Consider the following 13,218-nt stretch of genomic DNA (forward strand, 5'->3'; position numbering starts at 1 on the left):
AAGATATCATTGTCAACTTAAGAATATTATCGTAACAAATTCTTTTAATTCTATCTTGACGGATTCAATGAGCTGAACATATCAAATATCATTGACAGATATTTTTTTGAATACCGCAGAGGACGGTTATTCAGTTAACACGGAACTTTGCACCGCGTTACATGTTTTTCTTGTGAATCAGATGGTTCAACAAGCCTCCTTGTATTCTATGGTTTGAATTGCAAGCCCAAGGAAGGTCGACCATAACGAGGAGACAAAAAGAACTGTATATAAATGGACAAGATATCCAAGAACCAGAACATTGAGAAGAAAGAGAAGAGCGAAGAGAGAAGAGAGAGGAGAAAAAAAAATTAAAGAAGAAGATAGAGTTTCCATTTTTGTTGGGAAATGGATACATCAAGCGGCAGCAGTTCGCCATTGGCCGTCATCGGCGCACAATTCTGTGCCTCCCACCCTGTTCAGCTCAACTTTGCGAAGAAGATCCGCGGTGTGAGGCGTAGATCCTTCATTGCAACTGATCTCTCGACTGGCAACGTCATCTACGAGGCCAGAGGCCAACGGTTCAGCCGTTTTAGGCACAGGACCACATTGTTCGATGTTGCTACCGGAAATCCCCTTGTTTCAATTCAAAAGAAGGTTTGCCTTGCTTGCTCTACTGAAAGATAGGATATATAACTTGCTAGTACTTTAACATGCTACCAGAACTTTACAGCAAAAATTTGAAAAAATAAGTAAAGTACTTTACAGCAAGATGTTTGTCATATAATATAGTGTTACAAGGTGTTAGGACGTGATATATATTCTCATCTCTTCCTTGATACTTCAAGCCTTGAAGTCTTGTAGGATAATGAAACTATGAAAGATATGCACGAGAAGAGAAGGCTTCAACTCAGAGCAAAAAAAGAATTTCAGTCCAATAGAAAGAATAGGCTCTGTTTCTGTCTGCTGCTAATTTCTAATCTCTTTTTCCTTGCTGCACTTGGTAGCATAACATTTGTTTGTTCCTCTAAGCAACTAATAAATCTTTTGGAGGACCGTTGCAGTTTGTTAAATGGATTGCTTCTCTTCTAGGCTTTTATCCATTAATTTCTTCTTAGTATATAATATTAATCAGGGCAGGCAGTTGGGATTTAATTGGAATTACTTGTAGTAAATCACTCTTTGATTTTCTCTATATGGTAGCGAGGAAAGTTGGTATCAGGTTATATCAATATTGTATGGCTGCACAACGCCATAGCCCATAGGTTTGATATGCTACATGTTTTTCTACATAAATATCATTTAAATTTTGTGACATTTAATATTTTCCTGTTGAATAAAATGATCCTGCAACAGTTTTATATCAATTCCACTAAATTTTAGATGCTACATGGTTAATTATGCTTAAACAGACCAATATGGGCACCATTCCATGAAGCATCTAAATTTAAGTGGATAAAGTGCAAAAGGCAGTTCAACAAAATGTCAAGCCAAAAAATTAGCAAGATTACAAGTAGAAAGGTTTCTGAGAAATTGTTCAAAGCAATAAAAATATGTTATGTAACCATCCATCTGCCCTATAAAATTCTAACCATATACGTTATGCTCTGCAGGTACTGAGTCGCCATGGTCAATGGCAAGTCTTTAGTGGCGACAGCTTTGACCAGAAAGATCTGTTATTTACTGTTGAAAGGACTACGATGGTTCAGTTTAAGAGCAAATTGAACGTTTTCTTGGCATCAAACACTAGCAAGGATGTTTGTGATTTCACCATTGAGGGAAGTTTTTTCAAAAGATCATGCAAAGTCTACAAGGGTGATTCTGATTCCTCCATGGTCATAGCTCAAGTAAGCTCCTAAATCCTCCATGACCAATTAATCTTAGGCTGTTCATATAGTCGACTAGGTTAAATAGAGGTTTTTATTAGGAAATTTGTCTTAAAGTTGGTGTCTAATGAAGATGGCGACTAACTTTTGGATGGTGGCATCGCAGATGAACAAGGAAAGCAATATCAAAAGGCTAGGCTTTGAGCTGTCTGTTGAACCAAATATTGACTCTGCATTTATTTTTGCACTGTTTTTGATCCGTGATCGTGTCCACGTGGCAAGAAGACGTGCCGTAATAAACTTGCTCGCAAGTCCTCTCTTTATTGTATCTTGGATCCCTTTTTGATTGGTTGCCGGAGACAGCAAGGTTAGATGTTCCCAAGAGTGATAGAGACTGCAGAATCCTCGCCGTTAGACAGAACTAGATGTAGGTAGATAGGGCTTTGTTGATTCATTGTAATTCTTTGTTTTGAATTCTTCATCAAAAAAAAAAAAAAAATTTCTTTGTTTGAATGCAATACCAAAATAGACATCCAATAAGATATATACTTTCTCCCTTTTTCTTGATGTAACAAATACATAATTTGTTATCCATGAAAATTAAGGTCATGTGTGTCTATGAGAGCTATTTTGTTGTTCCTTTAGAGTTTCATGTCGAGTTTGGACTCAAATGGTTGTGATAGTATATTTATGTCGTGAAGTACGTTCTTTGATTATTAATTCGATGTTATTTGAGAACTTTTCGCAGGACGACGTTGTTAGGGACTGCATACAAAATGCTAACCATGCGATTACTAATAGTGAACTTTTTCTTTTTCATCAAAAAAAATAGTGAACTTTTTTTGGCAGAATAACTAATAGTGAAATTAATTGTAGTTTCAGAAAAAAACTGGTACCTTGTTGCCTTATCTAATCAAGATCAATACATCACTTATTCTGAGTTGATATAGATATGTTCACCTCATCCATGTCCCACCAATGTCGACATAATCTACTAATTATTTCACCTGTGCTCTCTGGCATGCTGTCCTCTCTGACTCTCTTTCTCCCTGGGTTGAGAGAATCTCAAGCATACGATTGAGGTTAACTAAGTTGTTCTTCTCTAAATTCTTGGACTCAAAGCTTAATCAAGGCGTATCTCCATTTTAAGTGCAAATTAATTCTAAATCATGAAAACTTGATACAGCTGACACTAAATAGGATACAGAATTGTAATATATATAATGTGAACAAATAAGATGACAAGATTGCATTTTGAGATTGGAAGCAATCCAGAAAATCATTGAGACAAAATTGGATCAATTAGATAATAACATGTATAGTCATAGCATTTCACTTACATATGAAATTGTATTTCGTTCTAGTAAGCCAAAAATATCACTACTTATTTCTATGACCAACTAGTCCCAGCAGCCCATATCATGCAGAACGGAAACTAGATGCCGGACCTCCTCATCGTGAATGTTGGAACATCGTTTTTTATTTGCTATATACTGATATATTCGGTGCTATATAGAGGAACTAAATTTAGGATTACAAGAGCAAATGTGGGACACATAAAATATGAGGACCATGTGGTTTGACAACAGTTTATGTCCATATCTAAAAACAATCGGAGAAAGTACAAAATGATGGAAGAGTATTTAAGATTAGGGAGCAAGTAGAGAATACATAAGAAATAAGGAGTTACGTGCCATTTCCTATGACCTATGTCAACATCGAAGACAAGCGGAAAAACTCACTAATGAAAGAGGAATAGATGATAAGAACATGGCACAACTGTAAAAATCTCAATTTTGCCTGCACTTAAAAATTTTTAGAAAGTGAAGAAATTATATCCTACATGACACGTACCATATAATCATGCATGCCAATAATCACAATCATTCATTCTTATAGCAGTGCACTAAGATGAGTGCTTGATGAATAAGATTCATAAGAACGAGCGACTGTGATTGGCTGCATACATGACCACATGATGCATATAGTATCGATAGGATATTGTTGTGGTATAAGAGGGAAGGCATCATGAGTTTCACATTGTGAGTAAAGAAAAACTATAGCTTATATGGAACGAGACTTTCTCTCTCCCATAAGGCACCTATTAAAGGATAAAACCATCAGAGCCATAGCAACTAGAGATCGAAATAAAAAATACCTCACGTATGCGGAAGTGAAGATCGATCCATCCGAGCCATGTGATGCACATCCCACAATCTTGCCTAGAGTTCTTGTTGATTGGAGGGTTATATTATGGTATAGGAGGGAGGATGTATTTTGAAAGACAAAACCATGAGGCTCCATGCCATAAAGGTCAGAGGCCGAAATGGATGATATCTCGTGTATGCGAGATCGGAGATCAATCCGCTTGAGCCATCAAGGTATAACTTTTGCAAAAAATGAGATGGACTTAAAATCATAGAAGGCATCAAAAAATATACGAGTATCTCGAAATTTGATGCATGAAATGGATTAAAACCCCTATGGATCAAGGGTCCAACGGGAGGTTCAGGTTTTATTTATTTATTTATTTTTTCTACCCATTCTATCCTTACAAAATCTATCGGCAAGTGTAGACACTTCAATATACATTTACGATAGTCTTAACTTGCATTCTCTCTCTCTCTCTCTGACTCTTTACTCAATTTTTTTTTTTTGACTTAATTACATTAAAAATATTAAAATTTTTAAAATTTTTATGTTTATACAAAACTTTAATTCTTTGCAATTAAATTATTGAACTTTTAAAATATTATAATTTCTTTCTTAACTACTACTTTTATTTAAAGATCGTGATGGAAATAGTCATGTGCCATTATGTGACATTTAGTGGAAGCTGATGCTGCATGGAATTAGTTGATGTACAATTCTAAGCTCCTTCTCTCTTTTCTTTTTCTTCTAAGAGGGTTTAAACTCTTTGTTTCCCTTTTTTTTTTTTCCACTTTAGCTAGGGTTTACTCTTTCTTCCTCCTTTTTCTCTTCTTCTAACTAAGATTTTTACTTTCTATATTTCTCCATTTTCATCTACTATTTATTGCCTTCTCCAAAACCTGTACCAATTTGTACATCCTCTTCTAGATGTTTAGAGAAGAGATAAGTATGTAGGCATAGCATGATTTAAAAAATTTTATAATTTGAATGGACTATTGTGTAAGAGAAATTTAACCTGCGTAGCATATACTCCATATACATAACTTGCTTCTCAAGAGTAAGGGGGTAGTAGTGGACTTAGTGATAGTGGCGGAGGTGGTCTTGGTGGTTATAGTGGTCAATGGTGGAGGTTTTGGAGGTCGTGGGATTTTAGAAAGCTTAAATCCTAACTAGAAGAAAAAAGAGAGAAAAAAAGATTTACAATAATTTTATATTAATTATTTCATGCCATATTCAGCTTCCATCATATGTCGCATGACAGCACGTGATCATTTTATTCATGATCGTTGGATGAAAATAGAAGATAAAAAAAATTTATAATATTTAAAAATTTGATGATCTAATTATAATAAAATTATTATTTAAAAAATTAAAATAAAAATAAAAAATTTATTAAAAATATAAAATTTATAAAATAATTATTTTTTGAAAAATGACAAATACGTGCCCTCTGTAAACCCGTTGACTTGAGGATGTGACTCAACTCATGTCCTTTTCACCTGCCCGTGGATCCACCACTTATCCGCGTGCAGGACACGCCAAACTTTTTTTTTTCTGCATTTTTTATTTTTCCCGATGATCTGCATCCTTCTCACCTCCCAATTTGAACCTAAGAAAAGAAAAGATGGGTGCCACTCAGCTGAGTCACCAGCTGTTAGTATGCCAAATTCTATCTTTCTTTTTTCTGGGGCTGGCACCTGCGATTGACGCGGTGGATGGGATGCTCTGTGGGAAGCTGCGGTCCCGCGGAAACAAGCTAAGCCCCTGGCTTTGAGAAATTATTGCATGCACCAGGTGCAAGTGAACCAAAGCAAATTCCGGAGCATATGCACGGTGAAAAAAGCGCAATCGGGAATCGATGAAATACAAGTGGTCGCGTGGCGTGTTATTCACCGTGGGATTTGCGCGGTCCAATTGCACCTGGTGCGCCCTGGCTTTTGACCGTGGGAATCCTTCCGTTTCATTTGGTGTGGACTTGTTGAGACTACTCCAAAAGGGCCACACCAGTAGTTTATTGTACATGACAAAAGGGGCCGGGCATTATTGCAGCACGCTTGTCGACGAGATGCCACCTATGATTGCACCCATCAGCTTCCACAGGAAACAAAAAAAAAAAAAAAAAAAAAAGGATGTCAACCACTTTTAATTTATAGGAATCCATCAATGTCACCATGGAAGTTTCTTGTTTGGTGCAGTCGCAAGAACAAATTTTTGGATTAGGTGGAGATTGGTAGAAGTGTGTCTGGGGTTATCTAAAAACAGTCTTGAATAAGTTCAACTAGAACCAACGTAGCGTTGATGATGCAGATTCAATAAATGATTAATTAATTTAGCTTTTAGGCTTCATGAAATTTATAGAAAACAAAAAACTTATGGCATATATTTAGAGGACTTGAGGATTAACGATTGGGTCCTGTTGCGGCCAATCGCCTCGTCGCCTGATCGCCGGAGAACGAGCGCCTGCAAAAGGAGAAGTCCACACTGACCGGAGGCGGCTCCAGCGGGGACCCTCCGACGGTCAAGTCAGAGAGGTGAGTGGGCAACAGTGAAATGAAGACATAGAGCTCAATCGAGAGAGAAAGAGAGAGGGGCGAGCCTGTGGTTTCGAAGTCGAGAAGTGGAGGTCCCTTGCACTGTTGCTTTCCCCGATTTATATAGTGGAGCATGGTATGGCGCCGTCATTAATAGCGCAGACAATTGAGGAATTGTCAACTCACTGTAGACTGTCAGAGTTGCCGTAAAAATGTCATATCGCCGTGGGGCTGTCAAATCACTAGGGTTGACAATACCCTAGGCGGGACAACGCCCCTAGGTGGCAGTGCCGCATGTTGCTGTCAGGACTGACAAGCTCTGGCGGCTGTACGGCGATCGGAGGAGCCGACCGACCCTAGGTCGGCGGCCAGCTGAGTGGCGTCGGGTGGAGATTCGGGCCTCTCTGTTGGTCAGTGAGTCTTACGTGAGTCGGCCATCAGACTTCCAGGTTCAGTCGGTCGGAAAAAGTATGCCCGACCGACACATCCTCAGTCGGTTAAGGACCGCTAATTGGCCGGTGATGGCGCCCGTCGGTCGGTCGCTCCGGCTGTCGGTCGGTCGGTCCCTCCGGCCGTCAGTCGGTCGGTCGGTCGGTCGGTCCTTCCGGCCGTTGGTTGGTCGGTCGGTGGGTTTTCCCCAATAGTTGCCCCCCTCCACTCCTAAGTCGGACGGTGAGCTGGCCGATGCCTTTATTTGGGCAGCAACCCCGGGCGAAAAGGAGTGGATTCGTCGTATGCCAAATTCCGACCGTACCGCGGGTTGATACGATGTCAGGCGTCTCATGAATGCTGAGCGATTCGCTGGCGTCAGACGTCTAGTCGGTGTCAGATGTCACGTCGGTGTCAGATGTCACGTCGGCATCGGGTGTCACATCTTGTCGTCGTCTGACGTCCCGTTTTGTCGTCGTCAGACGTCCCGTCTCGTCGTCGTCAGGAGGTCGAATGTCGGACGATTTGGTATCAGGCGACCAGATATCCGACTCCTTCTGGGGAACGCAGACCGTCGCCCAGCACCGATTCTGGGAGCGCGGTGCGCTGTCAGGCATCCCATCGGGAACGCGAATCGCCGCGGGTGCTTTAATTCGGAACCGCAGCCCCTTTCGCCATGTGTCGGAGGTGGTTGGGCCGGTGCCCCTCGCATTAAATGGAGGCAGTGCGGCCGTCCCGGGATGGGCGCACCGAATCATCGGGCCGAAAGGAGGGTCCGGAAGCCGCCACGTGTCGCACATCTGTGAGACCTCGATCAGTGCGGGGGTATCTCGGCCGTCGGACGGCCCTATATATATAGGACCATCTGGACCCAGGGCCCCATTGTTGACGTTTTTGCTGCAGAGACTCTGTCCGGGCGATATCTCCGTCATCGCCGGCAGTCATCTTTCCTCCCGCTCTTCAAAAGTTTTATTTCCGATTCGTGGTCTTCCCTTTCTTCTTCCTCTTCTTCTCCTTCCTCTTCGCTTCTTCTTCCTTTTTGCTTCTTCTTCTTCTTGTTCGGTTCTGGTGTGATGGCCGGAAATCCATCTCGGGGAGCTCGATCGGGAAATCCGACCGACGACTCCCGGTCGACTCCGAAAGTTGAGGTTTCCTCACTTTCGGGGCCGAACGTTGATCGGCTTCGGGAGCAGTATCGCATCCCGGAGCAGTTTCAACTTTCTGCCCCAGGGGCCGGCGGTCGGGTTAACAATCCTCCGTCGGGCCAGCTGGCGCTGTATGTCGAAGATCTTCGCGCGGGTCTTCGGCTCCCGGTTCCGGAGTTCGTCCGGAATCTGCTGGATTACTATGGACTCTGTCCGGCGCAACTGGCGCCGAACTCCGTCCGACTGATAATCAGCTTCGCGCTGTTGTGTCAGCTTTTGCCGACCAACCCTCGTATTTCGCTCTTTCGAGCATTTTTTGTGCTCCGACCCCACCCTAAAGCCCGAGGGTGGTGGCTCTTCAACCCCCGGAAGGGTCTTTCCTTCATCACTGGTCTTCCATCGTCCATCCATGGATGGAAGAACCAGTTTTTCTTCATCTCATCTCCTTCTCCTTGGGGCTTCCCTTCCCACTGGGGTGTGCCCCGAACCGAAGCAAACGACAACAGCCGGGTGGAGGCGGACGACCGGGAGGACTTCCACCGACTTAAAGACATATCGGTTCCGAAGCAGAGGGAGCTTGTTACCGAACAAGCTCTCTATGATGCCGGCCTGAGCTTGGTCCCCTGACTAGGTATCGCCCGATCCCCCGGTCTTCTTCTCATTCGGCCCTTTGTCCGGCTCTTTGATTAACATATCTGTCGGTATCGCAGGGACACCTCCAAGGATGCGGCCGACCGACGCCGAGATCCGGCAGTACGCAGCAAGGAAGAGGCCGGCATCGGGGGCAGGACCTTCGCGTCCTCCGAAGAAGCCCACTCCAGCGGCGCCGACCGTCGAAGCGTCGGCGACCGATCAATCGGAGCCGGTGATAGCTCTCGCGGCTCCGGCAGCGCATCCGGAGGAGAGGCCGGTGGAAGAAGCGGTCGAAGGAACATCGGCGGCCTCACCGGCGGGAGTGGCGCCAGATGACGTTCGGGAAATCGAACATCATCCGGCGGTGTCTGTGGCCGCAACGGGGGGTGCCGGTTCAACCTCGAGCATCCCCTCCCTGCCGGTTCCGTCGGTCGGGGCGGCCGATCGAGGGAAGGCCCCGATGGACCCCGCGGATGACACAAGGTCGGGGAGTCGCACTGTGCCGCCTAGCGCACAGTTCCCCGAAGGGGCGTCGGCGTTGGCCAACCACAACCTGGCGAGGAGGCTGTGCCAGGGAATCCTCCTCCCGGCCGACGTAGAGGCGTTAAGGTCTCGGCAAGTGACCGAGATGTTGTCTTCGTTCTACCCGACCATGGTCGAGGTAAGTCTTGTTTCGCCTCCTTTTTCCTTAGAATTTTCGTTACTTTGTTTTCCTGATGAAACGCTTGCGTCAGCAGCTGATCTACACCATGTCGGAGCTTGAAGCTAGATACCGGAGGTTCGGGAACGTCCGGGCGGCTTGGAAGGAAAGGTCGGCGGCGGCCGAAGCCGACCGGGCAATGTTGGTCGACCACCTAAAGCAGTCGGCCGACCGGGAGGCCAAGTTGGTGGACGAAGTCTCCCGCCTCGGGTCCGAGCTAAGGTCGGCCAAAAAAGAAGCTAAACGCAAGGGCCGGACCGTGCACCGTCTGCGGTGCGAGCGGGATGGTGTTGCCGCCGAACTCGAAGGCGAGCGCGAGCAGCTTCGGGTCAGCCTGGAGAAGCTCGCCAAAGCTGAGGAGGATCTGTCAATCGCCCAGGCCGACGCCGACATAGCGAAGGCAGAAGCAGAGTCGGCAAAGGACGCGCTCGGCCGGGCGGAAGAGGAAGCAAGGTCGGCGAAGGAGTCGGCAAGCCGGGCGGTGGACGACTTCCGTGCCACCGACCAGTACCGAGAGGAAATGCTGGAGTCCGGCTTCGCGTCGTACCGGGTGGGGTACGAGGACGGTCGGGATGCGGTCCATGCCTTGTACCCGAAGCTGGACCTCAGCAGTATCGTCCCGTCGGGGGCCGAGGAGCAAGCCACTGAGGAGATGGCCGACCCTCCATCGGGAGGCATCGCCGTGGCGGAGGAAGCCACCTCGGAGCAAGTGGCGCCGACTGCCAGCCCCCCGCCGACCGACGGTCCTGCTTCGGTCGTTGACCCAGCGCCGATCGTGGTTGATACACCGGTTATCCCCGATCTTCCGTCGGTCGAGGAGGTCGACTCGGAAGGATGATCGCGGCCTTGCCGACTTTTGGTTTCTTTTGTCTTTTCCTTTTTTAGAACACTTGTAATCGGGCTTCGGCCTGACCTTGTAAACTTCTTTTGACTTTGAATGAAATCAGTTTTTAAACTTAACTTTTCCCTCTGTCTGTTTTCCTTTCTTTCATGAGTTGTGGAATGCATCCGAACATGTGAGTTGCCAATTTATATAGGTCGGTTAGGACGTTCGGCAACCCACGCCGCCACGAAGGTAGGCCAAGTCCCGACTTAAGATCGGCCCTTGATGGTCGAAGTATTATGTCGGGAGTCCTTCCTCCGGCTGTAAGTCGGGCGCATTCGTTGAGTCGGAAGCCGGGTCCCTTCCGACGCCTTCAGTCGAATGTCGTCCGGCGCATTCAGTCGAGGGAGCACCGATAAGTCGGACCCCGATACCCTTGTATCGGGTATCTGTACTGTGACTCGCGATATACGGTGGTAAGCCGAATATCTTCCGGCCGGCCGTAGCCCGGTCGGTGAATCGTGAATGCGACTGAGGTCGTATTGTACGATAGACGGTGGCATGCCGAATACCCTTCGACCGACTGTAGCTCGATCGGGAGTCGCGACGTCGGTCGCGTAGGCATTTCGCCTTCTTTTGGTCGGGGCTCGACCGGCATGTCAGCCGATGGTCTGGCCCGAAAGTTCGACCGTAGAAGGAGTGTCAACTCCCGTCAATATAGATGCATCGGTCCTCGTAAGAGTCCGATGTGTCGTCGAAGGTCGAAGGAGTGTAGCTCCCATCCATATAGATATATTGGTCCTCGTAAGAGTCCGATGTGTCGTCGAAGGTCGAAGGAGTGTAGCTCCCGTCCATATAGATATATCGGTCCTCGTAAGAGTCCGATGCGTTACCGACGATAGGGTCGTCGGTTTCAGGCGGATACCAAGTCCAAGTCGGCATGTCGGGGCTTGACCTTGGTGAGCGCCGATCGTTAGTCGAAGAGTTAAAACTCCGAGATTTCAAACCGGATTTGTATTCCGACTGGACAAGTATAAAGTTCATTGGTAGTACAATTTCAGGTTGTTGGCGTTCCATGTTCGGAGAATGGGTTTCCCTTCAAGGGTCTCCAGTCGGTAGGCTCTCGGACCATAGGTGTCTGCTACCTTGTAGGGCCCTTCCCAGTTTGGAGCCAACTTCCCTTGGTCCAGGGGCTTCGAGACCTCTGCCTTCCTCAGGACCAAGTCGCCAGGCCTGAAGAGCTTTGTTCTGACCTTGGCATTGTAATACCGAGCTACATTCTGGCGGTACGAAGCCATGCGAATTTGAGCCTCGTTTCACAGTTCGGAAAGAAGGTCTAGGTCGGCCCTCCGACAATCGGAGTTGTCCGGCTGTTGATACCACTCGACCCTTGAAGACGGCAGTCCAACCTCGAGTGGGATCATCGCCTCCATCCCGTAGGCCAAGCTGAAAGGCGACTCCCCGGTCGGAATGCGGGGGTCGTTCGGTAAGCCCACAGGACGGAGCCTAGCTCGTCGACCCAGAGGCCTTTGGCTTCATTTAGTCGGGTTTTGAGTCCGTGGAGTAAGGTCCGGTTGGTCACCTCGACTTCGCCGTTGGACTGTGGGTGCCCGACTGAAGTCAGTCGGTGCGTGATGTAGAACCTTGCGCAGAAATCCCTGAAGTCTTGGTTGTCGAATTGCCGCCCGTTGTCGGTGATGATAGTATGCGGCAACCCGAACCTGAAGATGATGGATCTTTGGACAAAGTCCTCCATCTTTCGCTCGGTGATCTGCGCCAAGGGTTCGGCCTCCACCCATTTGGTGAAGTAGTCGATGGCGACAACTATGAATTTTTTTTGACCCGATGCTGGAGGAAAAGGACCGAGAATGTCGACCCCCCACTGAGCGAAGGGCCATGGAGCAACAATAGGAGCGATTTGGCTGGCCGATCGGTGTTGCACGTTGGCGTACTTCTGACAAGGTTCGCACCTCCGGACCAACTCGGCCGCGTCCTTCCTCATGGTGGGCCAGTAGTAACCCTGTCGCAGGACTTTGTAGGCTAGGGACTTGCCCCCCAAGTGATTCCCGCAAATCCCTTCGTGCACTTCTCAGAGAGCATAGTCGGCGTCGGTCGGTCCCAAGCACCTAAGCAAGGGGAGGGAGAACGACCTCTTGTAGAGTCGGCCGTCCATGATTACATATTGGGAGGCCGACCATCGGAGCCGCTTGGCCTCCGCAGGATCCTCGGGGCCGATCCCGTCGGTCAAATACCGAACGATCGGGTCCATCCAGCTTGGTTCGGTCGTTAGTTGTAGCACCTCGTCGACCCGATCGATACTCGGCTGCTCAAGATTCTCCACGAACGTCCGACCCAAAGAGTCGAAAGCCGAAGTCGCCAGTCTGGAGAGTGCGTCGGCACGGGCGTTCTCCGACCTAGGGATGTGGGAAACTTCAAAATACATGAGGCGTGCTACGAGGTCCTTCACTTTCTGAAGGTATTTGACCATGGTCGGATCACGTGCCTCGAATTCGCCCTTGACCTGCCCCACGATCAGCTGAGAATCGGAGAATGCCCGGAGGCTATCGACGCCCAGTTCCCTCGCCATCCTCAAGCCAGCGAGGAGTGCTTCGTACTCGGCTTGGTTGTTGGAGGCCTTGAAGTTGAATCGGAGGGCGTACTCGGTGACCACCCCATCCGAATTTGTGAGCAGGAACCCGGCCCCGCTCCCCTGAGCGTTTGAAGCTCCGTCGATGTGCAGTACCCAGGTGGAGACCAGATCTGGCTTGGAGATCGCGTCTCGTCCCGGGTCCACAGCTCCCGACCCTTGGTCGGTCGTCGGGCACTCGGCGATGAAGTCAGCCAGGACCTGAGCCTTCAAGGCAGGCCACGGTCGGTATTGAATGTCGAACTCGCTGAGCTTCGTCGCCCACTTTGCCAGTCGTCCCGACGTGTCCGGTCGGCGCAATATCGCCCTCAGGGGCTGGTTGGTGAGAACCACTATGGCATGAGCCTGGAAGTA

At 47.6% G+C, this 13,218-nt stretch overlaps 1 protein-coding gene across 1 annotated transcript; it reads left to right on the plus strand.

The window, feature by feature from the left end:
• Nucleotides 1-302: 302 nt before the first annotated feature.
• Nucleotides 303-2,414, plus strand: LOC140857907 (protein LURP-one-related 10-like). The gene is made up of 3 exons (XM_073257315.1): nt 303-636; nt 1,593-1,826; nt 1,972-2,414. Exons 1-3 carry the CDS (start codon nt 388-390, stop codon nt 2,149-2,151), a joined length of 663 nt encoding a protein of 220 aa, XP_073113416.1. The 5' UTR covers nt 303-387; the 3' UTR covers nt 2,152-2,414.
• The last annotated feature ends 10,804 nt before the right edge of the window (nt 2,415-13,218 follow it).

This window comes from Elaeis guineensis, chromosome 5 (genome assembly GCF_000442705.2).
Source record: "Elaeis guineensis isolate ETL-2024a chromosome 5, EG11, whole genome shotgun sequence".
Classification (NCBI taxonomy): Eukaryota; Viridiplantae; Streptophyta; class Magnoliopsida; order Arecales; family Arecaceae; genus Elaeis; species Elaeis guineensis.